The 27185-nt window shown below is 40.5% G+C and overlaps 2 protein-coding genes across 5 annotated transcripts in view; one reads left to right on the forward strand and one right to left on the reverse strand.

Annotated features, from left to right (window-relative positions):
- The first annotated feature begins 3362 nt into the window (after positions 1–3362).
- ELMOD2 (ELMO domain containing 2) lies at positions 3363–20787 on the forward strand. 4 transcript variants are annotated; one of them, XM_035111692.2, is made up of 9 exons: positions 3363–3454; positions 5116–5263; positions 6523–6551; positions 7632–7729; positions 11746–11875; positions 13244–13377; positions 13676–13744; positions 15137–15270; positions 17198–20787. In XM_035111692.2, exons 1-9 carry the CDS (start codon positions 3410–3412, stop codon positions 17347–17349), a joined length of 939 nt encoding a protein of 312 aa, XP_034967583.1. In that variant the 5' UTR covers positions 3363–3409; the 3' UTR covers positions 17350–20787. The 4 variants fall into 4 exon arrangements, with proteins under 4 accessions (XP_034967583.1, XP_034967584.1, XP_034967585.1 ...); XM_035111693.2 differs by lacking the exon at positions 3363–3454 and adding an exon at positions 3490–3628; XM_035111694.2 differs by lacking the exon at positions 3363–3454 and adding an exon at positions 3634–3690.
- Positions 20788–21657: 870 nt separating this feature from the next.
- The window catches only part of TBC1D9 (TBC1 domain family member 9), a 51558-nt gene continuing 46030 nt past the window's right edge, over positions 21658–27185 (reverse strand). Inside the window, exons 18-21 of the mRNA XM_035111690.2 lie at positions 26948–27034; positions 26143–26217; positions 25931–26031; positions 21658–24506 (exon numbers count right to left, since the gene is read on the reverse strand). Of these exons, the coding sequence (XP_034967581.2) occupies positions 23805–24506; positions 25931–26031; positions 26143–26217; positions 26948–27034 (965 nt within the window). The 3' untranslated portion in view covers positions 21658–23804. The remainder of the gene's footprint in view (positions 24507–25930; positions 26032–26142; positions 26218–26947; positions 27035–27185) is intronic.

The following is a 27185-nucleotide window of genomic DNA, read 5'->3' on the forward strand; positions in this document are numbered from 1 at the left end:
CTGCTGGCAAAGCTGTGCAGCTCCCCCACTTGCTGGGGACACCCCTGAGAGCTCGGCACCCTGACGCGATGCACCACCAAACCCTATGGAAAAGACGGCTCTGCTTGTGGGAGACCCACTGATTGCAGCCAGGCACAGATATGGAGGGTGATAGCTTTTGAGTTACAGTCCACCATGTAGTGGGAAATGTGGATTTGCTGCTTAACCAATCAACACTTTGTGATGGAAAACTTGTAGCAGCTCTCTCTTGTCACCCAGCAGGTGATGAAGAAAGAAAAACTTTGCCCCAAAAGGAAATGCTACCTGTAGCATGAACAAAGCAGGGATTTACACTACTGATAGTGTGAAAGGCAGCAGGAGAGGAATGATCAGTACCAATGATGGTAGTGGAGGTGAACTAGGTGGAAAAACAGGCACTGGTGTACACAGAATAGTAAATAGCTTGATGAGTAGCATAAGTGTCAAAATGAATGAGGTGTCCAACATACAGTAGATGACAATCTTTTTCTTGCAACAACAGTTGGCACTAATATTAGAAGCTGGTGAATAGACAGAGAGCAGAGACACCACAAATGGCAAGGAATCAATCAGAAATTTTGTCGTTGAAGCAGGATGTTGACCCAACTCAATGTGTCCAACATTAGGCAATCTGAATTATAATGTGTGTTTTAATTGTAAAGGTAAAAAAGGACCATTAGGTCCAGTCACGGATGACTCTGGGGTTATGCTGCAGGTAAAACCATAGAGCCTAGGGCTTGCCGATCAGAAGGTTGGCGGTTTGAATCCCCGCGACGGGGTGAGCTCCCGTTGCTCAGTCCCTGCTCCTGCCAACTTAGCAGTTCGAAAGCACGCAGTGCAAGTAGATAAATAGGTACTGCTCCGGCGGGAAGGTAAATGGCATTTCCGTGTGCTGCCCTGGTTCGCCAGAAGTGGCTTAGTCATGCTGGCCACATAACCCAAAAGCTGTATGCTGGTTCCTTTGGCCAGTAAAGCGAGATGAGCGCCGCAACCCCAGAGTCGTCCGCGACTGGACCTAACGGTCAGGGGTCCCTTTACCTTTACAATTAATACACATATGATAATTCAAAGTAATTACATTTATAAGCAGTACCAAACAGCCAAGAGGAAGAGGGAAAAGATAGTCTCCAAAGGGTTTGTGAGAACAAATGGTTTTTCACCCATTCCTTTCTCTCACTTGGTGATTCCAGTGCCTATGTGATGTTTGCTCCAAACTTTGTTATGCCTTTTGATTGCTGGATGCTTCTCCACCTATGATTCCCCCCCCCTGATTTCCCGGAGATAAAATGGGGTTGTCCTCCCTCTGTTCTTTGCCATTCACTTCCAGTGCAGCATAGTACATAGAAGGAGTGAGTGCTCTTTCTGTATGGTGTCTCCTTTAATAGGGGGCAGTGCAGGAAAGAGGGATCACGACTGGCTTGGTAGTTGTTACAGTAATCAATAGCAAGCAGGCTGAAGTGGGACATACAGTATGGTGAAGTACTGTATTAGCTATTCCCAGTGCAAGAACACCATTGTGTGAAGGTACTTTGCTCGAAGCTCCACCATAGTTTAAAACCACAATTTCCCTCTCAGTTATCTCCATTTCTGCCTTACTCAAACTTCTGCTATTTTAAACTACCATTTCCCCCATCAGTGCCGCTCCTTCCCTCATTCCCATGCCATGGCCGCTGCTGTTATGGAAACCTGCCTTCACTTTTGCTCTCCTATCTTGCCCTGACTTCATGCAAATCCAGGATTGTGATGCGGCACTACAATCCTCCAATGGGGGCTACATGATTATAACCTTCCATTTTTATGCATACAGTATAGGAAAACATGATGTGTACGGTAAGTAGGTATTACAAGTGAGTCTCCAGCTGAAGTAAGCTAAATAAAAAAAATCCTTCAATAGCACCTTAAAGACCAACTAAGTTTTTATTTTGGTATGAGCTTTCGTGTGCATGCACACTTCTTCAGATACACTGAAATAGGAGTCCCCAGGCGCTTATGTAGAGAAGGGGTGGGGAGGGGAGGGGGTATCACTCAGAAGGGTGGTGGAACATTGTGTATGCCATCAAATGCCAACAGTGCCCTTCAGCTCTCTATATTGGACAAACAGGCCAAACCCTACGCCAAAGCATAAATGGACATAAATCTGACATCAGGAACCAGAAGACAGAAAAACCAGTAGGAGAACACTTCAATCTCCCAGGACATTCTAAACAAGATCTCAAAGTAGCTGTCTTACTACAAAAGAATTTCAGAAATAGACTGGAAAGAGAAGTTGCTGAATGACAACTTATCACCAAGCTCAAAACCATGGAGGGACCTGGTTTGAACAGAGACATTGGATTCTTATCTCATTATACATGCTAAAGCCATCTTCAGCCATCTCCACCCTTGCTTTTTCATGCAAAACCATTTGCAGTCGTTTTTGGTCATCAACAGCTATCAGTCAATCACCCACTTCCACCACCCTTCTGAGTGATACCCCTCCCCTCCCCACCCCTTCTCTACATAAGCGCCTGGGGACTCCTATTTCAGTGTATCTGAAGAAGTGTGCATGCACAGGAAAGCTCATACCAAAATTAAAACTTAGTTGGTCTTGAAGGTGCTACTGAAGGAATTTTTTTATTTTACTTCGACCCAGACCAACACGGCTACCTACCTGTAACCTGAAGTAAACTAAGTTGGTCTGACGTAGTCGAAACAAAAAATTAAAAAATCCTTCCAATAGCACCTTAGAGAGCAACTAAGTTTGTCATTGGTATGAGTTTCGTGTGCCCTAGTAAATTTATTTATTATTAATTGGGGACCGGCAAGTGTGTACGTGAGAGAGTCTTTTCTGGCTTTTTTCAGAGCACGCGCAGCGACCGTTCTATCTCTCAATTCTCCTCTTGCTTCAACCCCACCGATTTCAAAAAATAAAATATAAATCTTCAGGACCCCACGGCCCAATTTTCAGTTGGCATCATTTTTATACTTCTTTATTGCCAAAACAACCCCCCCAAGCGGTTTATCCTCAAAAGAAAGCATGCCGCTTCCTTCCCTGTCAATGCCTTCCCTTAGGAGCCCTCACGCTTTATAGGATGCCTGAGGAAGGGTCAGCAAGCGACTGCGCCCCCCCCCCCCCCCGAACCCTCTCCTCAACCCTCTTTAAGGCTTAGAAACCAACCGCCGCCCAACCGGCATCCGCCTCCCAACTGCCAGAGCGGCGCCTAGCCACGCGGTAGACAAGGCAGCGACGCCCCGCCCTCTTTCGCCGTCGCGAGCGTCTGTTGCCCCGGTAACGGCGGCGACCGCCCACCCGTTCGGCGTCGTTAAACGGACATAACGGAAGACCCGCCCATCCCTCCGCCCCGCCCATTTCGGCCCTCACGGGCCGGTCTGCGTTCGCCGGGTGGGCAACATGGAAGCCCCCGCGGACACGGACGCTCATGTCATTTCTAAGGAGGTGGGGAAAGGACTTGGGAATGGTTTGTTAAGGGACGTGTTTCTCTGACAGGACAGTTATAAACAGCTAACCCAACCCCTCCCCCATCTCGAGCTACATCACTCACTTCCGGGTCTGTGGGGGAGGCAACTTCCTTTTATGGTGTGGCCGTGGGCGGGAGCTGCTGGCGTGAAGGTGAAGTGAGGCCGCTGGCCGGCCTGCTGCGCTCTCGCTTGGGATTGTGTGACCAGAGTTTGGTACCGTTTAAGGGGGGCGGTGGGGGCGGGGGTAGAGCATCTGGTGGAACGTGCAGGAGAGGGGACAGTGAGAGGACCCTGGAAAATGGGGGCGGCGGGGACAATGCCGCCTATAGGCTCGTCTCCTTTCAAACCAGCTGCTCTTCGCTGGCCCGATATTCGCTTCCGGGATCAGGTTCATTAGGGAGCCGGTGGGCGGGAGGACTTGTTTGTGACTGCGTACACTAAGACGTGATCTTTTTGTATACTGCAGTGGCCTCTTGAAACAGAACCTCCATGTATATGTATATGTATATGTATATGTATATGTATATGTATATGTATATGAATGAATCCCTGCAGGTTTTACAGTATGTTTAGGCAAACATACTTGCAAATGTTTAGGTCCTATGGAGATACCCTAGAGAAGATGCTGGCCAGAATCAAGCCAGTAAAAGCTGGCACTTGAGTACAATGAGCTCGGGAAGAAGCAGCAAAACAGCAATGAGCTCACAATCATGAGAGTAACTCATGTGCAATAAAATTGCCTTTTAAAACTACCGTTCTGTTATGATTTCCACAATCATTGCTGCTAATACCTTTGCTGCTAGCGGAGGTGAAGGGATTAGGATGCTCTTAAATGTTTATATAGTGTGTTTATATGTTACCCTTTAAGAGTTTAACCAGATGTTTTCTAGAATGGTAAAGGACTGTAAAATCAGCATGAAGTCAAACCAAGTGCTGAATGGACAGTAAGTCCAGCAACTAAAACTCAAAACTTAGAAAGTCTGGGAGAATAAGGACTTTATCTGCAATACAGATGTGAAGACTAAACGGGGGGGGGGGGGGCACAGAAAAATGGGGGAAACTGTATCCCTCTCCCTAAATGTTATCCCCCCCACACCTTCATGTCTCTAGTCTGCAAGAAAATGAGAGCATGAACAGTTTTTTAAAAGCAAGCAAAACCCAGTTTTAGGCATTCTATTGAGACATCAATGGGGCATGCTCCCAAGTAACTGTGATACAAATGTAACCCTAATTCTGTTGGTTTCAAATGCTTAAGTACAGTGCAGGCTCTATATATCTCTAATCAGAAGTACGGTAAGCTCCGCTGAATTAAATTAGATTTTTGTTTTTGTTTAGTCGTGTCTGACTCTTCGTGACCCCATGGGCCAGAGCACGCCAGGCTCTCCTGTCTTACTCCGAAGTAATTGTATATAGGATTCCAGCATTATTTAGTTTTGGGTGAAATGCCCCAATAGTTTAATAGCTTGAAGCAGCTAGTACTGGGATTTATGGTTTGCATTTAATTCTGTGCACACTTACATGACTTACTTGGGAGTATATTCCATTAGTCTGCATGGGACTTCTAAATTAACATAGTACAGAATTGTTCAGTATTTGTTATACTCAGTCACCATTTTTGATTTTTTTCTGGTGTTGTAGAAAATGATTGTACACTTATGGAGCTATTTGTATAGAAATATATTTCGATTTTGGCTAAAATGGATCTTGAGACAGTTGACTGGAAAATGTGAACTGCAGCGTATCTGTGATGGCTCAAAGAAAAGAGCAGAAAGGACACTACGGATAGGTAATATATTTGAAATATACAAGCTTATATGTTCAATCTCCAAAGTTAGTTTGACAACCACAGAACAAGAGAGAATTTCAAGTTTTTCACCTTTCATAAATATTTACCTCCCTTCTATGTCGTTAATTTTCGGTAGCTAAGATTCATGTAGATAAGGCTATTGATTCAACAGAGGAGACAGCTGACACTATACACAATGTAGTTTATTGTGGTTTTGTCTTTTGCAGTGTGTTCCCTGTTCAGTATGTAAGCTGGTACAATAGCTGTAAAATAAAGTCCTATATACAAAAAGTTATTTCAAATTAAAATATTGATTCCTCACCTTTTCAGTTGCTCCAGCCATTCTCTTTCCCTGTTGCTTTCTTCAGGTTCTTCAGGGTTCCCCCCCCCCCATTCCTTTGGACCTCCCATCTTTCATTCTCAAGCTTAATTTTCTAATCTGATTCACTCCCTTGGTCTGCTGCCTCTTGAAATCCTGGTGCCTGCATTTATAGCCTCCTGGTTCTTCTAGTCATTGTTGTCTTTCCTGCATCTCTCTTGGAGATTAGTAACTCCACATGAATCTCCCTTTTTTGCTGTAACAGGCTAAGGGTGTGTTTACACTTGTGACTTGAAACACAGCCAGGTCATTTTCCCCTGCTGCATTTCATGCTTTATTTGCACAGAGATGTTCAAATCAGAGAGGGGATAGGGATGCTTTCACCTTATGTGTGCAACATTTTTGTTTCCCTGCCCCTGTAATCCTCCTGGAACTCCTATTCCTTTTACTGTCATAAGTGCTTGTGGAGTGATCTGCACTTGCATGCTAGCTGTTGAAGTATGTTTACATTACTGCATCAGTGGTTAGCATGCTTCAATAGTACATTGGGAGGTCTGTTCCTTACAGTGTAGGAATTGGACCCTTAATGTGGTGGCGCCTTCCAATTTGAACTCCCTTCTGCTCTATATCAGACAGGCATTGTCTTTACTGTATTTTTGGTGTCTGTTGAAAACTAACACCAACAAGCCTTTAACACTGAGATTTTTATTCTAATTTTTAATTCTCTTAGATTAGAAATTTTATATATAATTGTTTTTATTGTTAAATCACTTCTAGATGGGAAGCAATTAATACATGAAATACATGAAATAAATAAATTAGAGGTGTTAAACCACTGTTACAATCATGCTTATTCATTTGTCTTGTGTAATTTTAGAAATAAGAATCTAGGGTCTATGAATTTCTTTAAAAACTCATGCATGTTTTTATCTTAATGCAGAACATTCGTTGGAATCATCAAAGTGTAAGGTAGGTTAACTTTATATAAGCCCAGCATCTAAAGTCAAGCCCAATTCCCTCCCCACCTTTGAGTAGAAAACCTCCATACTGTCATACAGCCGCTTCAGGTTGTGTCTTTTCGGGTTGCCCTCCGCGCCAAACCTGGAAGTACCAGAACGGGTTACTTCCGGGTTTCGGTGCGCGCGCATGCACAGAAACACTAAATCATGCTTTGTGCATGCGCAGAAGCGCCGAATCACAACCCGTGCATGTGCAGACATGCAGACGCAGGTTGCGAACACTGCAGGTTGCAAACGTGCCTCCCGCATGGATCATGTTTGCAACCCGAGCATCCACTGTAGTTACATTCACGAAAGGCACTATATAAGAAACACAGCTCTAAAGCATATAGAACTAAGTTTTCTGATCTTTGGATTCTCATCATTTTTCTAAAAAAAGAGAGGCCCAATATTATAATTTGCACCTGGTTGGGCTTCTTCTGAGTAAATGAGCACAAGATTGGCTTTATCATTGCTGTAGCAATGATATGCCAACCAAGGCTAGTCAAGAACTAGATTGGATGCAAAGTAGATAATGTCTGATTTTGGAGCCAGCTTAGTTTACATTATCTGCAGTTATAACAACACTGCTTGGTACAGTTTTTGGCTTGCTGTTAATGAAACTGTATATTTACACACCAGTGCTGAGGAACCTCTGGTCTTTAGGTCTAATTAAATGTGCTTGGCCTTCCCATCCGGCCCACCAGACCCCTATGGCCAAGCCACACCCACCTGTCCTATGCCTAACATGTAAGGTGTGAGGCAGGGTAAAGATGTGGCAGAGTCAGAAGAAGTTTGCAGACATTGCAGTCAGATGTTCGGTGGTGTCTTTAAAGGGCTGTGCACTGCACTTCACAAGCCCTACCAGTCAGCTCATTCCCATACTCCCAAGCTGTGAACTTGATTCTTTTGAGGGAGTATGACTCCATCCAGAACAGGTTGTGGAGTCCCTACTCATAATAATCTTCTCCTGAAACTTAAAGTAACTGCTATTAAAACAGATGATATTTTGTGTCAGAAGATTGTTTGATGTTTTACTTCAATTTATCAGGCTTTACAAAGGGCTGTGTATTCTTCTAAAGATGACGTGGAAAAATGTGTGGCACTCATCATAGAACAAAAGAAGATTAATACACAAAAGGATGCAGTGTAAGCCTATTATTGTTCTAAAGATACCTTGTTTGGAACTTTATCTTTGAGGTCATTGAAAATGTGTTTTGTTCAAATAGACACTGAGAATTAGTAATTCATTCAAATTAGTCTTCATAAAATGCATTTAGTGTATATTGTAATTCATACCTAGTAATGTGATTGTTAAGAGATTTGCTTAAAAACTATTTTTAAAAGTGTGTTAATAAGCAATAATCTGAGTAGAGTCTGACTTTATTGAAATCTGCAGTTTTGCTGTGGACTTCAGTGAAGATAGAATGATACACAGTAACATTCATTATTTAAAACCAATGATTCCGAGAACCTAAGTAAATACCGGCCAGTTGCCAACTTCCCTTTTGGGGTCAAGGTTCTTGAACAGGTGGTCACTGAGCAGATCCAGGCTCTCTTGGAGGAGACTGATTTTCTAGATCCATTTCGACAGGGATTTCAGCCTGGCTTTGGCACAGAAACTGCCCTGATTACCTTATAATGACCTCTGTCAGGAGAAAGACTTTGGCAATGTGCCCGACATTTGATACCATTGACCATTGTATCTTCCTGTAGAGGCTGTTTGAATTGGGGGTGGGCAGCACTGCTTTGCAGTGGTTCTGGTCCTACTTGGTCATCTTTAGTGGGTGATGCTTAAAAAGTGTTTTTCGGCAACATTGGGGTTTCATTGTGGGGTTGCTGAGGGCTCACTTCTATCTCCCATGTTGTTTAATATCTGTATGAAGCTGCTGAGTGGAGTCACCTGGAGTTTCATAGTGTGTTGACAGCAATATGCGGATGACACACAGCTCTATTTCTCCTTTACATCTACAGGCATGACAACGGATGTGCTAGACCAGTGTGTTGCCTTGGTAGTGGACTGGATGAGAGCCAATAAACTGAAGCTCAATCCAGATAAGACAAAGGCACTGTTAGTGGGTTGTTCCCTAGACTGGATGGATGGGAGACTTCCTGCTCTTGAGGAGGGTATAATCCAGGGGTGTCAAACTCAAATTCATCGGGGGCCGCATCAGCAGTTTGGTCACCCTCAAAGGGCCGGTTGTATCTGTAGGACTATGTGTCCACTCTTTATTATCATAAATTATTGTCACTGCATTCAATTATTACTGTTTTTTGTAATAATGTAAGTAATAACTAGCTCTGAAAGCAGAAACATAGTCAGAATAATGGCAAGTAGATATTCAAATGTACAATTATTGTACAATTTATTGAAAAATGATTTTTGGTAACTGCACTGGGTGGTGGAGGCTCTCTAGGGTTTCATGCAGGACCTTTGCAGAGCTACTAGTACCTGGAGATGCTGGTGTCCTTCTGCATGCAGGACAGATGTTCTGCCAGTGAGCCACCACCCTTCACCAAAGGGACTGGCTGAGGTTGACTCACTGAAGCTGCTCTCCTGGTTCCAGGGTTTAAGGGCCAGAAGTATAAAGCAGCATCCTATGTTTCTGAGGAGAGGGAGAGGGAGAGGGAGAGGGAGAGGGAGAGGGAGAGGGAGAGGGAGGGGAGGAAGGAAGGAAGGAAGGAAGGAAGGAAGGAAGAAAGAAAGAAAGAAAAGAGGGAGTGGGAGGGAGAGAGAGAGGAAGGAAGGGAAGAGGGGAGAGAAAGAAGAGTAGGAAATAAGGAAGAGAATAAAGAAGGAAAGAAAAAGAAAGAGGGAGAGAAGACGGAAAGGGAGAAAGAAGGAAGGAAGTAGAGGGAAAGAAAAAATAAGAATGAGGGAGAGGAAGAAAGTTGGGAAGGACGGAAGGAAGAAAGGAAGGAAGTAAGGAAGAAAGAAAGAAAGAAAGAAAAGAGGGAGCAGGAGGGAGAGAGGAAGGAAAGAGGTGAGAGAAAGAAGAGTAGGAAAGAAGGAATAAAGAAGGAAAGAAAAAGAAAGAGGGAGAGAAGACAGAGATAAAGAAGGAAGGAAGGAGAGGGAAAGAAAGAATAAGAACAAGAGAGAGGAAGAAAGAAAGGGAAGGGGGGGGTCGCCGCCTTGATTCAGCGCCAGAAAAGAGCACGAAGGGACCCAGGGGCAAAAAGCATTTCCCCGGCCCCAGCTGTTTGTCGGCGCTTTGTTGGCGCGGCGCTTCAGCAGCAAGGTCCCACTGCTGGGTCCCGCTGGCTGGGGCGCTCGGCGGGCCACATGACGAGGTCTGGCGGGCCGGATTTGGCCCCCGGGCCTTGTGTTTGACACCCGTGGTATAATCCCTTTTAAGGAGCAGGTATGTAGCTTGAGGGTGTTCCTGGATCCATTACTGTTGCTTGAGACCCAGGTGGCCTTGGTGGAGCAGAGTGCCTTCTGTCAGCTTTGGCTGGTGGTCCAGCCACACCCCTATCTGGACAGGGATATCCTAACTTCTGCGGCCTATGCTCTGATAACCTCTAGGTTGGATTACTGCAATGCGTTATATAACTGAAGACAGTTAAGAAACTTCAGCTGGTGCAAAATTCAAGGGCCAGATTGCTCACCAGAACAAAACTGTTTGCGCACATAACACTAATCCTGGCCCGACTGGACTGGCTGCCAATTAGTTTCCGGGCCCAATTCAAAGTGCTGGTGTTGAACTATAAAGCTTTACATGGCTCAGAACCCCAATACCTTAAAGACCACCTTTCCCCATATGAATCAACTTGGAGCTTGTGCTTGTCATCCAAAGCCCTTCTCTATGTCCTTCCCTCGACAGGTTCAGAGGATGGCAACACAAGAATGGGCCCTTTCTGTGTGGCTCCCCATCTGTGGAATGCTCTTCCCAGAGAGGCTCTTTTGGTGCCATCATTACATGTCTCTAGATGCCAGGCAAATCTATTCATCTTAGCCATTAAATAATCTATGGCCTGTCAAAGCTGGGTGTGTGTGCTGTTATTATTGTTATTTTATTATTATGCTGTCTAATATTATGCTTTAATTATTACTGTATGCTCTATAAAATATGTTCGTAATGTTGTATACCACCCTGGGATCTTTTGATGAATGGTGGTGTATAAATAGAATACGGTAAATAATAATAATAATATAAAGTGATCTAATACCTCTGAAGAAGTGAGTACCACACTCTTTAAGACTTGTAAAGGCTTTATAGGATAACTTCTAAACATCACAGTTCTTGTCCACTTGTTATAGTTGCTAGTATAGTGGTACCTTTGGTTACAAACTTAATTCATTCCGGAGCTCCGTTCTTAACCTGAGGTACCACTTTAGCTAATGGGGCCTCCCGCTGCCCCCGCCACACAATTTCTGTTCTCATCCTGAGGTAAAGTTCTTAGCCCGAGGTACTATTTCTGGGTTAGTGGAGTCTGTAACCTGAAGCGTCTGTAATCTGAGGTACCACTGTACTTATGTTTTCATGGCTCATGACACAATATTCTAACCTAGATAGTAACTAATGTGCTCTCAAAACTAGCCTATTTTCTAGACACTGATCAGTGTCTAGTACAGTGCAATTATTCAAATGTCTCGAGGCTTCCAAAATATTAAGTTTAGACAAAAAGGAGTAGTGTTTAACAAAGGGTACAATTATGTAAGGAATATTGCTTCCCTCACTTCACTGACGGAGGAATTGTGGCTTGGTGGCTTTGCTTTCACCCCTTTCCTGAATTCAGCACAAAGTGCAGCAGATGCTGTGCCAGAGAGATCCGTTCAACAGTGTGGAGATGCATGTGCAACACTGTTATAGGTGTTATCAGCTCCCCGTGCCTTAGTGCGAGTCAAAACAGCAACCCCATTAACTGCCAGTAACTGGTCACCATGAGTATGGTTAGTAGTGTATTGCTACTTTCTTTGATTAATGATGTGCAAAGTTCTCCTTGCTCCCCCATTGTTTTGTGTTATTTGGGAGCTTGTGGTAGTGGGTACAGAACTAAACAATATTTGTCATAGTTTAGAATGGTAAGCAAGGTGGTCTGGGAAATGAAGGTTATATTATTTTCAACTGGTACTAACTGCTGTGCTCCATTTTTATTGCAGATGAAAGCTGTTTAGCACCTGTTAATTATAATTCTCGCTGTGTTTTCCTATATTATAGGTTTGCTTCAAAGCTGCAATTAAGTTTGCTCCAGATATCAGGATGTAAGAAACTTTATTTGGCTGTAGAAGAGCTGAGAAAACAACCATATAACTCTGATAATAAAGAACATGAAGAGCAACTAATAGAGGTAAATTTTTTAGGTTTTGTGCCTTTTATGGTATATTTAATGTCCAATTTGTGATGTTAAAAACAAGCATCAATTATGATCACAGTCTACTGAAGTTACAGTTGCCCAGGTTAATGTAGTAAGGCCACTAGATCAGCAACTCTTGTCTACAATACAAGTTCATGCAGTTATGAGTGGTGTGAAGAAAGGGATTAGAGAAAGTTGTGTCTCATAATAATACTAAAACATAAGGCCATCCAATGTAATTGATTTAGCATTAAGCTTTGAACAGGCAAAAGGAAGTATTTCACACAGCATACTTAATTTACAGAATTTACAGGCAGGATACAGGGATAGCTACTAGTTTAAATAGCTTTAAAAAGGAATTAAATAGATTAGGAGAGGTGGGTAGAAAAATAATTGGTGTTTTTCCAGGTTTGTTAAAAATTGCAATCTGATTTTCAGTAGTAGTATGACTCTAGTTACTGAGGCCTAGAACACATGGGATAGCCTTGATCGAATGCCCTCCTTTGGAGCTTTCAGAGTTATCTGTCAGATACAAAATGCTGGACTGGAGGGTATACTGGAGGGTATAATTTAACAGCCATTCTTTAGTGAGCTGCTAGACAACACCTGCGGGACGCAGGTGGCCCTGTGGGTTAAACCACAGAGCCTAGGGCTTGCTGATCAGAAGGTTGGCGGTTCGAATCCCTGCGATGGGGTGAACTCCCGTTGCTTGATCCCAGCTCCTGCTCCAAGCGGGAAGGTAAACAGCGTTTCTGTGTGCTGTTCTGGTTCGCCAGAAGCGGCTTTGTCATGCTGGCCACATGACCTGGAAGCTGTACGCCGGCTCCCTCAGCCAATAACGCGAGATGAGCGTCACAACCCGAGTCAGTCATGACTGGACCAAATGGTCAGGGGTCCCTTTACCTTTACCTAGACAACACGTGCAAAGCAGGTGTGACTTTGGTGGGTTGCAGTTTTATATTTGGGAGTTTTATATTTGGGAGAATCTTATAAAACAGTTGATTGTGAGTCCATATGCTTTAGTACAAGTTCATTGAGTCTGGTGGCTATGCGGAGTTCTGGACTAACTGCTACATTGAATTCAATAGGAGGAGGAAAACTGTGTTCATAGAAATGAGCAGGGAGTTCTATGTGCACAGGAGAGCTTCATGCCCAAAGCAGATTGAAAGCTCTTTATCGCTTGTCACACTCAAAAAGAAAAAGCTTCCTTGTTAGTACATTACTTTGCATCCTGTGTTTCAGGATGCTTATGCCATTTTGCCATTTTGTATGGCATCCTGTTTGATTAATGATACCTATTTGTATTTAGAATGAATTGGGGGAAATACTGATAATTCTGTTAACAGTAGTATATTTATACAGCTTTGGAATTTGTTGATGCCCCATGAAAAACTGAAGGCTAGAATCACGAAGCAGTGGTGTGACATTGGTTTCCAAGGTGATGACCCTAAAACAGACTTCAGAGGAATGGGCATGCTGGGATTAACTAATCTTCTGTAAGTCAAAAATATTATGTAACAGTGGGTATTCTTTTGCTGAAGCAAATGGGTATTAAAAAGAGGGTATTGGATTCAGTCTTCAACAACCTGCCAATCTAGTTATTAATCTGTCTTATTTCAAAAGCTATTGTCCTACTGTTCATGAATTTATTAACACCATTAATTACACTACAGAGCAATTGACTTTGCAAGGCAGTGGTTATAATGTGGATGCTTAGAAAAGTAATTTTTAATTACTGCTAGTATAAACAGTCTCTTGCAAACATAATTACTTGGTGTGTACATATATTTTCAGATATTTCAGTAAACACTATCCCCGTGAAGCTCGTCAAATCCTTTCTCGCTCAAATAATCCAAAACTGGGGTAAGCTACTTTTTAATAAAACTGCTGTCATAATTGACTCTTAAACCTGAAAAAGCAAAACTGTCATTACTTTAGTTTCTAATAAATAATCTGAAAGTATATTTATTTTCTGCGCCTCCTCTTATATAATGTTTATGAGAGTAATACAGTAATTTCTAGGGATTCTATAAACGAAAATATTTCTTCATTACATGTTAGCTTACACCTGTCCTATCTCACTTTTCCTCTGTACCTCTGTTGTGTGGGGTTAGATTGTCCTGTTGAACCTGTCCAAGCATCTTATCAACATTCTTGGGCGTTAATAACTGAAACTCATCCAGTAAAATTGGAGTAGACATGTCCATTAAAGGAACTGCATTAAAAGTTGCTTTGTAGTTTTGAACAAAAACAATCAGTGTCTTCCATCCACATGATGTAGGCATGTGAGCAAGTGGGAAGCATATCAAGTTGGAGGCTGTCTATAAAGATTTTGTTCCTGTTTTTCAGGATCAGTAAGCATAGCAGATTGCCAGGTTGCAGTCCTTAATAGTGCTCCACCCACATAAAATCCTAAAAGTAAAGTCAAATGAAATAGCAATGCTGTCCTCAACAATACTGCCTCTTAAACCTAATTTTAAAATATTTGCTGCAGTGTGAATTGGTACTTGAAGCTTAAGATACTGTTTCACTCACTATCATCATTAGATAAAGCCTATTTCATAAATGTTTTTTAATTTTTAATTTGTTTTTTCCCCATGTCATAAGGATGTTCCTCAACCAGGTGCCTTCCAAATGTTTGAACTACAACTCCCATTATCTCTGACTGTTGACCATGCAAGCTGTAAATGATGGGGGTTGTAGTTCAAAACATCTGGAGACTGCCAAGTTGGGGAAGCTTGTTTTAGGTGAGGGATAATAACACACATTTTTAAATCGCTGTCATTCTACACCACATCCCCCGTAGATACAAATAGCTCTTGCCCCATCCTATCATTAGCAGAAAATGAGAACACGCTGCAAAATGGTCAAATAAAGGCAAATTGCTTCATTTGTATGATATGAACACATTACAGAATTTGAATTACCTTAGTGTATTTTTAGTGGTGTTTTTAAGTATCTTATATTCACTTCTTCTCTTAGTAATTTGAAAATTGTAATAGATTGTGTTTGGACATGGGAGTCGTGTTTAACTTTGGTAACACTAGGGCCCAGTGAATGGTCTTGGAACAGTAGGCAGACATGGCAGTATTGCTGAACTTAGGAGGTTATGCATAGAATGAATACATTTATATATTTTTTAAAATTGTTAACACTGAAGATGTCTCAAAATTTGCCTTTGGTTATCCTTGACATTTATAGTGCTTAAAATGCAGAAACCATAAGTATAGTGATTATAATGTCCGTGTATTCCAGATATTCTTATGCAATAGTTGGGATCAATTTGACAGAAATGGCTTACAATTTATTGAAGAATGGACATTTAAGAACTCACTTCTACAACTTGGTTCCTGGTGAACCACAAATGAAAGACTTCCATCAGTTTTATTGTGAGTATCTTCAACTGTCTTTTATATATGAATAATAACTTCAGTGCTTTGGAAGCTGCTGTTTCTGAACTTAGTTACAGGCAGAATGTTCTCACTATTTTGTTAACATGTTCAACCATAACGTTTGCAGATAAGGTTTCTTCTTTTGTTAAAGAATCTGCTATGTTTTCTGGAAAGTATTTTGAATCCTACCATGATCCTGCCAATGCTATCGCATCTCAAAGGCGCAAGGGCAGGGTATCAACATGCTTTCAGGAAAAATAATGCTTCTCTATATTTAAATGAAAGATGAATTTCAAAGGCCTTATACACACACTACACTAGGCATGTCCAAGTTCCAAGAGACTGCGATCTACTCCCACTGTTAAAAAAACTGGCAGTGATCTACCAAAGTTGTTAAGGTTTTTTTTAAGGAAAGGGGAGGCCCCGCGATTGACCCATGATCAACTACGGACCCCCCATGATCGACCAGTAGATCGTGATTGACCTGTTGGACATCCCTGCACTGCACTGCTGGAGAAGAAATTAATGTAATAAAGCATCTGTCACATGCATTCATCTCCAGAAGAGTGGAGCCATATGCACCACTGTAAACTTTGACCTTTTTTGGCAAAAGCAGCCTCCACATTCTGACTGAACAGACAAATTGGTTCATGAGAACCAAGAAGATAGAGAAAAGCTGGAGAAAAACGTCTGGCTGTGACTCCTTGTATTAACCTATTCACTTCTGCAAATTAATATAGGGTAGGGTTGATTACATATATTGCATGTGTTCCAATAATAACATATTTGCTTAATAACCCAAGATAGGAGTGAACCCTATGGCTTTGTATTTAGCCCTTTCAAGTGAGCAAACCAACCAGGAAGTCTTCAGTTAACTATAGCCCCCCATTTTGTCTGTTTTGGGAATCTATGGTTAACTGCTTCATAACAGGTTATTAAGCTGAGAGAGTTGGTCATATGAACAAATATATAAATTATATGAGCAAGCCATAATCTCTGGGTACAGAATATTATACTACTACTACTACTACTACTAATAATAATAATAATAATGGGAAATGAAACATATGACTGCTAAATTCTTTTGTAGTGTTCCCCGAAGCTTAGTATTCTGTTGTATGTGTCATCTTCTTTGTTGCATACGTACAGTATATGGAAATACAAGATTATTGATTTTCCTTATAAGTGCATATTTTATGCAAAGCATACCAAATTTGAAACTGTAATTTCAAAAGTAATTTGATATAGCTTCTACTCTTCTACATTTCAAAAATAGTGCTGGTGTCAAAGCTTTTGGTTTCGTGTGCCTGAAGTAGCTCTCTTTGGTGGCATTCAGCTAAGATTTACTCAAGTAGACGTTTCCGAGCACAATTCAAAATGTTGGTGCTGACCTTTAAAGCCCTAAACGACTTTGGTCCTATATACCTGAAGGAACGTCTCCACCCCCATTGTTCAGCCCGGACACTGAGATCCAGCGCCAAGGGCCTTCTGGCGATTCCCTCACTGCGAGAAGCAAAGCTCCAGGGAACCAGGCAGAGGGCCTTCTCGGTAGTGGCGCCTGCCCTGTGGAATGCCCCTCCCATTGGAGGTCAAGGAGATAAACAACTACCTGACATTTAGAAAGCACCTAAAGGCAGCCCTGTTTAGGGAAGTCTTTAATCTGTGATATTTTAATGTATTTTGGTATTTGTTGGAAGCCACCCAGAGTGGCGGGGAAACCCAGCCAGATGGGCGGGGTATAAATAAATAAATAAATAATAATAATAATAATAATAATTAATAATAATAATAAATATTGAAATTAATGGCTCTTACTCAGTCATGTTCATTAATTTTGATGGGTTTTCTAGTCGTTTTTGAAAAGCTGCTTAGAGGCAAACACATGTGATGTCTCAATACACTTTCTATGTTTTGGTCTTTACAGGTTATTTGGCTTATGAATTTGACAAATTTTGGTTTGAAGAAAAGCCTGAAAGTATTATGTACTTCAACCAGTATAGAGAGAAGTTTCATGAAAAAGTCAAAAAACATCTTCTGGATTATGATGTAGTCCTTGCCTTAAGAAACGAAATATAGTAATGTGTATTCCTTTGGATTCTGTCCATAAAAATTATGCACTTGACTGGAATTCTCATATTTAACCAAAAACTTCACTTAATGATCACAAAGTTTTATACATCTATATTTTTTTTATTAAAAAAGTGGTTGAGAGAGCTTGGACAATCAACACTTAAAATAGTCTTTATACTATTTGCTGAAGGTAAGAACTTTTTAGATACAAAGATCATTTCTGTACCACAGATCCTCATAACTTTTGTATACCTAGCAGAAGATGAAGCAGGTTCTTGTTGTGCTATGTCATTTTGTCTAGCAATAGCTTCTTTTCCATATTTGACTGGTGTTTAGGTTATAACCAGAGATGTTGCAATACTTCTTGAAGAGAAATAGCTTTTGTTTTAAATGTATTTGGTTGCATTTTTTCTCTCTTCTAACCTGGAACACATGGTCTTTTATTATTACACTGCTGGGGGAGAACACCCACTAATAGGTTAAATAATTTGGGTGTGTGAGAAAAAAGCTTCCCTTCTGCTTATTGAGGACAATTTTTTTTCATGACACCATGCTTAAACATTGCCAGAGTTAAACTTTTGTTTTTAAATAAGTCTTTGCATGTTATCATAAATATATTAAGTTAAATATATTTTCCTGTACTAGACTATTTTTATTTAAGATGTTGTAACTGCCTTCACATATCAACCATTGCTCTATTTTTCCCTTTCTTTTGTCACTTAAGTTCACAACTAAAGCTTTAAGAATACTAGAGCTCCAAATATTCAGTAGAATATAATTGGGCAATTAAGTAAATTTTCATTACTACACTGCTATTTTGTATTGAAGAAAGCAACTCAGATGGCATATTCCGAGACAATCTAAAGATTCTTCAACTATTGAATAAGCATGTTTAAAATGCTTCCAATCTAACTTTAGTTGCAGGTAGTCTTGCTTTAGGCATAGGGTGATCAGTTCAAAGATTAATCTTTTTAAAGTGCCTTGTACTTACTTCATGTGCGCTTCAAATCTGAAGCTGAGACTGAGCCGTTGCTGGTTAGTTCCTTAAACATGCTGGCTTTGTTGTAAGAATTGATATTGGAATTGAGCAAATTCCTATTTCATCTTACTAATTGATAATTGACTAATTAGACTGCTGATAAGGAAAAAGTGAGAGTGTAGCAGGAAGCCATGGGAAGAACATATTATACCTCATGGCAACCTTGTAGGCATTACATATGCTGGAAGTATTATCTAAAACCTGTGAATTCAAAAAGTAATAATTTATCTAGAACAGTAAAAAAAAAAAAGGACAAAGCAAAACTGATGATATCTAATTTATGGGAAATAAAATGCTTATCAAAGTTCCTTTCTACCAGAGCAGTAGAGCCCTGACAGAGAGATGGAGCGGATCACAGAAGGCTTCTTTTCAGTATCTACATCTATTTTTAGAGATGTTTGATCACTTTTGTGCAATACAAGAAAACTTTCAAGAGAAATTTGATATCTGCGAAATGCATTGGAGCACAATCGAAAAAGTCCATATGAGCTCTCTGTATAGGGACAACCCTATTTTCTCCCATTAGCTGGAGATTTGTCTTCACAGAGAAGTGTGTACCTGGTTATATATGAGCACTGGATCTAGTGGTTCATGGTATCAGAATGTATACAAAAATAATTCCTGGCTGAAATTGTTGTAAATGTATTTTCCTATTCTGTATGTTATAAGGTACGTTTATTGCACACTTGATTCCATTTGAGTTTTTCTTTGAAATGGCTTAATCGACAACCTTTTTTAATTTAAGAAATTTCATTTATTTTACTTAAAAGAAACCTTGATCTTCTATACTAAATGCTTTAAATATAGTGGCAATAGAAAATTCTAGAAAATATACCAGAAAAGATTTTAAGGTATGTATTCATATATAGTTGTCACATTACTTGTTTACTACATTAATATTAAATAAGAATCAATGGCTCTGCAAAAAATAAAGCTGATGCAACATTGTGCATGTGAACAGTAGCATCTACATTGTTGCTGTGATTTCATCAATTTGGACCTGCAGGGATTTGGTAGGCAGAGTCTACCTGAGCCCTTCCAATACAGTCTATATATTTTTTTAAATTTATTTATTTTTAATGAGTTCATCTTTTCCTGTCAGATGATAAACCTAAGGAAGACTGATAGATTATAAACTTTGTCACCTCCCTAATGCTAGTGATGAGTGGAACCATAGTTCCACTCCAGGAATGTTTGGGTTGTCGTTCTACCAAAACTCTGGGCTAGATTATGCAAGAATTAAAACATAAACCAGCAAACCAACCAGTTTTAGGGTTTTATTTTATTTTTGTAAAAACTAACATATTAAATGAAAATGATTATCAACAGAGCACAAAGTGATATAATGGTAACATACCCAGTTTCAGGCAGTATAAATATTCTTTTCAATGGTGCTAACAATCATAGTTGACAATTTTTAGGAAAGAAGTTTCTAAAGTTTTGAAGCCACCAGTTGTGTTGTAAATATTTTGAAATTCTCATTCCTTACTGTAACAAATCTGTATCTTCCTTCTTTAAATGTATTGTTGAATTTTTGTAAAGCTGTGTTCCTTAATTACAGATAGTGACGTAGCTATCCTATATGGATGTAATGTTTAGGTATAATAACTAAACTTAATAAGTCCATTCTCCATTAGTTTTTACATTGGTTTCATTTAGCTGTAATGATCCCAGTCTGGTAAAGTATAGTTTATTGGACCAGAAGCAAACCATCTGCCCTCTTGCGCTGCCCCTCATGTGTTCAGTTTGGCAAAGTTTTCTTGATTTCTTAAACTACAGCCTTCTCGGACATTCAGATTACCTCCAAAAAGAATTTGAAGCTAATTTGGAAGGTAGCCCTTAAGCCACAGTTTACATGTGCAGACATTCTGGGAAACATTTAAAGTAAGTAGGCAAGCTTTATTGAAGATGGCTACTAGGGGGAAGGGGAAACTGCATGAGCCAGTAGCTCCTGGTCAAATACCTATGATTTATCAGACAAATGGCTATAACTGAACTGGGCCAATGTATTCCAGTAGCTGTGTAGCTTGTATATATATTTGCCCATTTCTTTTTGAGAATAATTCATTCTAGACTTGTAGTGGAACCACTTAATCTAGTTTTGAGCTGTGAAAACCAATATGTTGTAAAACAGGGTTTTTCATTAAATATTGCATTGTGACAATCATAAGACAATATACTAGTATCTCTGCACTGTTTCTTTAGAAAGAAACAAATACACATTGAAATACACACAAGCAGCCATTTATTTTTTCACACAGCTGTTCACATTGTTTTTCTGGTGGTGTGAGGTGAGAGGCCTACATGGAAAAACATGTAGACATCAATGTGCATCCCCTTCATTATTAACATTTCTCCAAAAGCTTTTGAACCTGTGACTGTATGATACATTGTGGGAAGACAGATCCAGCTGCTCACATAAAAGTTCCTTTTATAGACTTGAAACCAGAGGCAGCTTGCATTTCCACTTGCTCAAGGCAGCCCTACTGAATTCTCCCACTTTCTCATTCTAATCACTGCTTTCCCTGCCCTATCCATTCCAGATGGTTCCTTGACCTCTGTAGTAGCTTTTGGGGAGCAGTGCTGGGGGAAGAGCCAGCAGAGACCCATTATGGGAGCAGAGTTCTGCTCATCTATTCAGATCTAACTCACAACGTTTCAAATCGCATTCTCACAAAAATGGCTCCTAGCTGGGGAAAAACATTGATCTCCAAATTAAGCTCTATGGCACAACTGCATAACATTTAAAGTTTGGCTTATGGAAAAAATGGATTTCATATAAATCTTGAGCACTTGAGTGCATATTACTGGACTCAAGTAGAAAATGAAGCAAGCATTAAAATATCTTAATAAGGCAAACTTAAGTATTAAACAGCTTCCTTAAAGGGAGCAAATTACAAAAATCACTTATAGCAATATGAGCCACAATATTTGTTGAATGCCCACAAGTGAAAAAACTCTAGGAAAAAGGGTATACTTTTAGACTTGTAGTGGAGCTTCAATCTGGAATTGCCAACTACCAGACACTATTCATAAAACTAGAGGCGCCATATTATTGGTTGTGCTGTATTTAGGTGTCAGGGTTCATTGGATTATTTACCATAGCCACAGATGCACTAAAAGATCATGTAAAATATCCAAGAGGCAGAAATAGATACCACAGAATCCTCTTCTATAACAATCTGCTTTTTAGCTTTCCAAATGTATGTCAAAAGTGTCATAATTACAGTTGCATTAGTAAGGTTCTGTAGCCTGTACTGATAACTTATTGTTTCTTGTCCTTATGATGTGCACTTGTACTGGTTACGTCTGTGGTGCTCAGGCTGGTGACAGTTTTTTTCTGTTGCTGCCTTTTTCCACTGTGAGGAACACACGTGGACAGTGACTTGTAAACCTTTGTGGAGCAAGAGCATTGTCCATTACTAATTGTGTGTAGTTTGGAAGCAATAAAATGTGATTCTTGTTTGGGTGTGGAATGACTGCTAGCAAATAAAGATCAAGTTGATCAGAAGCTTTGTTTTGCTCAGGTATGTTGTATTTATTGTTTGCACAGTCCCCTTTGTAGGTTCCAGTGTTGCTGCAAGAGTACTTGGGTGTACTACTTGCTATAAGTCTGTTTGTGGAACACAGGGATGAGGGGAGTTTTGAGTTCAGCAACAACTGCAAGGGCCACAAGTTCCCCAGGCCTGATCTATATGATGAGACCTGGGACTGCATCACCTGGCTGTAGAGGGACTGCATGTTGGCTACCCCTGTTGTAGAGAAAGTCTCACTCCCCTGCAACAATTCTGATTTGTCTGCTACTTAACTCAGTAGAAATCAAGCTAGAAGAGTTATACAATGAAAGACAGTTGCAATTTTCCATTTGATAATAGTTTAATATCTTTTTCAAAAAAACAAAAAAGAGCCTTGTTTACATTTACCTACTGTGGTTAAAACCACGTCAGACCGTTCAGTATCTTAAATAAGAATTAAAGCAATAGCTTTGGCTAAAAAAAAACACCTGGAAAAGTTACATGATCATAATATACAATATATAAAAAACAAAAAGGAGGTGGAAACATTTTTTGAAGGCAGCAAATATAGTTCAGGCATGTAAGAATGATTTGGACCTAATCACCTAACAAATTTAAAAAATATTAGGCACAATCCAGTCCTATCACAGGCACATTCAGAGGATTCCCAGAGTATCAACAGAGCCTTGCCACACCCCCAGACACAGGCATGCGTACGGATAGTGTGTTTGAGGTTGGCGGGGAGGGGGGAAGAGATGGGTCTCTTTGAGCCTCTTGGAACCCTCTGAGCAAAGGAAATATGTGCACCATGGAAGTGAGTTGTGCTGCCATTTAATGTTTTGGAAAAATAAGCAAAGATTCAAAGTGCAGGTGCTCCATTTGTCATTCAACGTATCATTCAGTAAATTACATTATACATTATTCATCTATAATAAAGTGACAGTGTTTTCATTAAGACTTTCAAACATTCAGTTACATTTCCTTGCAAATCCCCATTACATTCCTGCTAATAACTGTTTTAAAATGAAGACTTAAGATATGAATTCTTAATCTACCATATACTAGGTTTAAAATGTTCAACAACATACAATTATCTACAGAATTTTATTTAAAACCCTCTCATTTTTAAAAGGGGTACTATGAATTGTTTAGGTCAGGATGTTGGCATGTGTCAAGGCAAGTCCATGGCGGTATCCCTGAAGAATGTATTTTAAAAAGTATTAGGAATCACTAGCCTCTCTTTTAAAAAGAAAATTATATCAAGAAACATCCACCAGGGATGCTGCACAGAACTTACTTTTGAGTCCTAAACAAGTTGACAGCATCCCTTTCTATTTTTAGCGCAGCCTACTAATCGTAACGCATTGGGTTCCAGTGCACACATGGTGCTCCCTGCCTGCAGCGGCTTCTGCTTCCCCATTCACGACAGTGAGGGAAGCAGCTCTGTGTGAGCCAAAGGCATGTGAACATTGTGCTACCTCCCTCAAGGGGAATGGCAAAGACAAAGGAACTCCATGTGCATGCTGCAGCACACAATGCTTGTGCCACTTTTAAGTTCTTCCAGTTTCTTCCTTACCAGGATTTCAGGTCTGTTGTTAAAACATACAGAAACTTTGTTCATTTCTAGACTTAAAATTGTACTAATTGTCACCATTTATCCATGGATAGCAATACTAATAACATACCCACCACTGACAATGATCCCCTCCCCCCTATATATTGACGATAAGACAAGCATTCTGATAATGTTTCCCACAGAGAGAGAGAGAGAAAGTTCAATATTACATGTTCACATAAGCAAGAACTACCACCTTTTGAAAACACCAGGACCTGTGCCAGGCAGTAATAAATATGTAACAAAAACAAAAAAAACATTTTTTAAAAAAACCCTCCCTACCTGGGCCCACTTAGCCTGACATAGCAGAGATTTCGTAGTCACTCGCAGAAATTATGGGTTTGCCCATCATCCGCACATTCTTGGCATTTGTAATCCTTGCCATCATACAGACTGGCTTGTCGAAATACCGCACCAGGGCAGGTTCAGTCAAGAGGGAAGCCAGAAACTGCTCAAAGGTGATAGCCCAGTCTCTGTCGATGCTCATGCTTCTTGGTAGAGAAGGGTTGCTGCTTCGCACTAAAACCGTGTCCTCACCGATGTCTTCACAATGCAACTTGTCTTCCTCATGAGAGCCTGCACTTAGGACGGAATAGGAAGACATGGAGCTGTCGTCTTTAGTATCGTCATCTGAAATAAGCATGGAAGAACCAGCTCCATTGTCTCTAGGAGAAGAATCTTCCAGCTTGATGTCCTCCATTTGTGTGCCATCACCACAAATATTCTCTTCCTCATCGGCAAGGAAGCCATCTTGAAAAGGGTCACGTTGTCCAAGGTGATACTGCTGGCTTCCCTTCTTCTGAAGCAGTGCGTTCTGAATGGCTTTGCTGCTACTCTCCACCTCCTTAAGAGGCTGCACACTAAATAACTTACCAACTTCCCCAATCTCCAAAAGCAAACTTGTCACAGCTGCAGTAGCGTGGTAAAGATCCTGCTCATTGGGGTCTTCACTAAACATGTTATACATTGTCTTGCACAGTTCAATAAACTGCCCCTAGATGCAAGAGAGAGGAACAAGGTTTTGTTTCTTAAATATCCATTATACTCCTACCTTTGTATGGGGCTCCAAATTGTCTCCCATTCTAGATCGTGACCATGTCCACACTTGCTTAGCTTCAGCAGTAACATGTATTAGGTGCTCCCAGTTAATTGACCGAGATGCAAGAGAATTAATGGGAAAAGGAAAAGGAGAAAGGCACAATTGTTCTCTGTATATTCCTGGACATGTAATACCAAATTAACAATTACCAACATACACTTGCACTTGACAAAAATCAGTTGATTAAAAAAAGATCATATGAGTGTTACTAGCATCTAGTGCTTACCCCAGTCAAGCAAACTTTTCTGAGGCAGATTATGGAGTAGAATTAGTACCTCCATGTTTTCTCTCTATTGGCAACATAGATTCCTGCAGATTCTTACCCAAAAGAATGCATGCACCAGCCTAAGCTGCCCTCCTTAAGCTATGTCGAAAAAGATTAAAAGTGAGGCATTTATTAAGTCACAGGGCTTAAACTCAAAAAAGTATGTGTAACGGTGTGTAACTATAGGTGACAACAGAGCCATCCCTTGGGGGGGGTGTGTGTGTGCAAATCATGTTTTTGGGTGCACTGTATTACACAGGGAAAATCTGCCTCTGAAATTTGATTCACAAGGCAGAGAGCCTAGACTCCCATGTCTATGAAGAAAATGTCTAGAAGAACTCAAAGCTTTTAACAGGTGACAGGGATTGACTCTGAAACTATATATGTACAAAACATGCTTCTAATCCCCTGGAAGTGCCTCTTGAACTTTCAATAAGAACTTGCAAAAGAAGAAGAAGCCTAGAGAAACACCCTCAACACAAGCAAGGCTTTGGATTTGGTGGTGTCTTGACTTTATATTCATATTCTTTCCCTTCCCTCTTATTTCTCCCTCTCACACAAACCTCTGCTGCCAATCTTCATTTCATTATGCACCTGGAATTTAAACAACATTTTCCAAAGGATTATGCATGCAAACAAATTGTGCATTTTTCTCTTCTCTATGAATGAACTTCAAATGCACCTACAATATTCTATCAACATTCCTCTTCAAATCTTGCTAATAAAATAAAGGTGATTCACTGTTTAAAATTAAATCTTACATTTTTGTTCAAAAATGACTAAAGGATTTGATCCACAGATCATTGTATGGGTTGCTGCATGCATTCACCTGCTGAAAAAATGGCTTATGCTTCCACATCACTGATTGCCAGCTGGGGGAAGTGGGAAAAGGGCTCCTTTATTTGCTTTTGGAAGTGTTAGGGGTGATAAATTTGAACATACCACCTATGTTACAGAATGCACTACTTGCAGACTCAACAACCTACACTATGCTTAGTTGCTGGATACAGGGACTGAGACCTTACACACTGTTTTGTGTGTTAACAAAGCTTACCTGATTGAGTTTGGGCAAGTCCTTTGCACTCTTTGCTTTGGCTTTATTCTCTTGGCTCCACATTCTAAGGTAGTTTCTATTATCTTGAGAGTTCTTCTTACCTAACACAAATGTTTTGTCCAAAAAGCATGATTATTTTTTCGGAAGAGGTTGGATAACGAAAAAAAAAATCCCCATCCCCTCCAATTTAACAAAGAGGAGAAACTTCATACCTTTTTCAGTTTTCACACTCACATTAACAAAAGCCTCATCTGCTCCATGTTTGTTCTTGCCATCTACGCCAACAACTAATGCACAGAAAGAACAAAATTAATGCACTTTGAGACACCTCTGTATTTACACATTTGGTTACATTACGGTAGTTAAGCACAAGCCCAGGAATGCTGGTATCAGCCAGGCCTTCTCAGGGTGTTTCCAGACATGCAGCAATTCATCGCTCTCTTGTTTTCCAACACAGCTGATGAGTATCACACTTTTGGTATGTGGGCATCCTGCTGTGATTTCTCCACACGAGGGCATGACATACCATAGACGATGGCACAATTCATCTGAGTACCATCTTTTTTAAAAAGCGTCTCTTATATTAAAAAAGCGAGCTAATTTCTGCTGCCTCTATTCACCACTCTGTGCCTACTCACTCTCAACTGGGAACCAGCCTGAGCCACAACCTCAGAGAAGGTAGTCGGATATGCCCTTCCCTCTCCTCATCAAGGAAATTTCTGTGACCTTTGTTCACAGAGGGGGTACACCAAAAGGATCCAACACCTTTGTGGCCTCCTGAAACTCCCCTCTACCCCAGAAACTAAACTACTCCAACCACAAAGCCGATGTGCTTTATTTCCCTACCAGAGGGCCAGAGGGAAGAGGATGGTTCACAGTCCTCCTGATATTCAGAGAGAAAAGTGTAGCTGACTTCTGTTCTATTTTGGGTGCAAGAACCTTTAAGTTTATATTTGAAGGGGAAATTGATGCGGTCATGAAAGAGGAAAGAGGAGAGATCTGAGGTAAAGTCTGTACCATGTGTACACTCTGGTGTGATGTCTTCAAAGAAGTACTGTGTTGCTTCAAAAGCAGAATCTGGCTCTTCTTGATCAGAGGATGGGTCTGCGCATAGAAGCATCAAGCATCATCATACTTGGATAGATCAACCAACCCACTTGTACATATAAAAAATGCCAACCCCCACCCCCACTACCAATATATATTACAGATTTTTTTTAAAAAAGCAATCTATTTCAGGGCAATAATAAATTAC

This window comes from Zootoca vivipara, chromosome 9, assembly GCF_963506605.1.
Source record: "Zootoca vivipara chromosome 9, rZooViv1.1, whole genome shotgun sequence".
Taxonomy (NCBI): domain Eukaryota; kingdom Metazoa; phylum Chordata; class Lepidosauria; order Squamata; family Lacertidae; genus Zootoca; species Zootoca vivipara.

What these genes read in the sequence shown, in the direction of transcription:
- ELMOD2 (XM_060278614.1), top strand. Translation starts at nt 3,776, where the DNA reads ATGGGGGCGGCGGGGACAATGCCGCCTATAGGCTCGTCTCCTTTCAAA. An exon ending in ATATTCGCTTCCGGGATCAG is followed by an intron (nt 3,866 to 5,115) that starts GTTCATTAGGGA and finishes CTGGTGTTGTAG; the next exon opens with AAAATGATTGTACACTTATG. An exon ending in ATGAAGAGCAACTAATAGAG is followed by an intron (nt 11,876 to 13,243) that starts GTAAATTTTTTA and finishes ATATTTATACAG; the next exon opens with CTTTGGAATTTGTTGATGCC.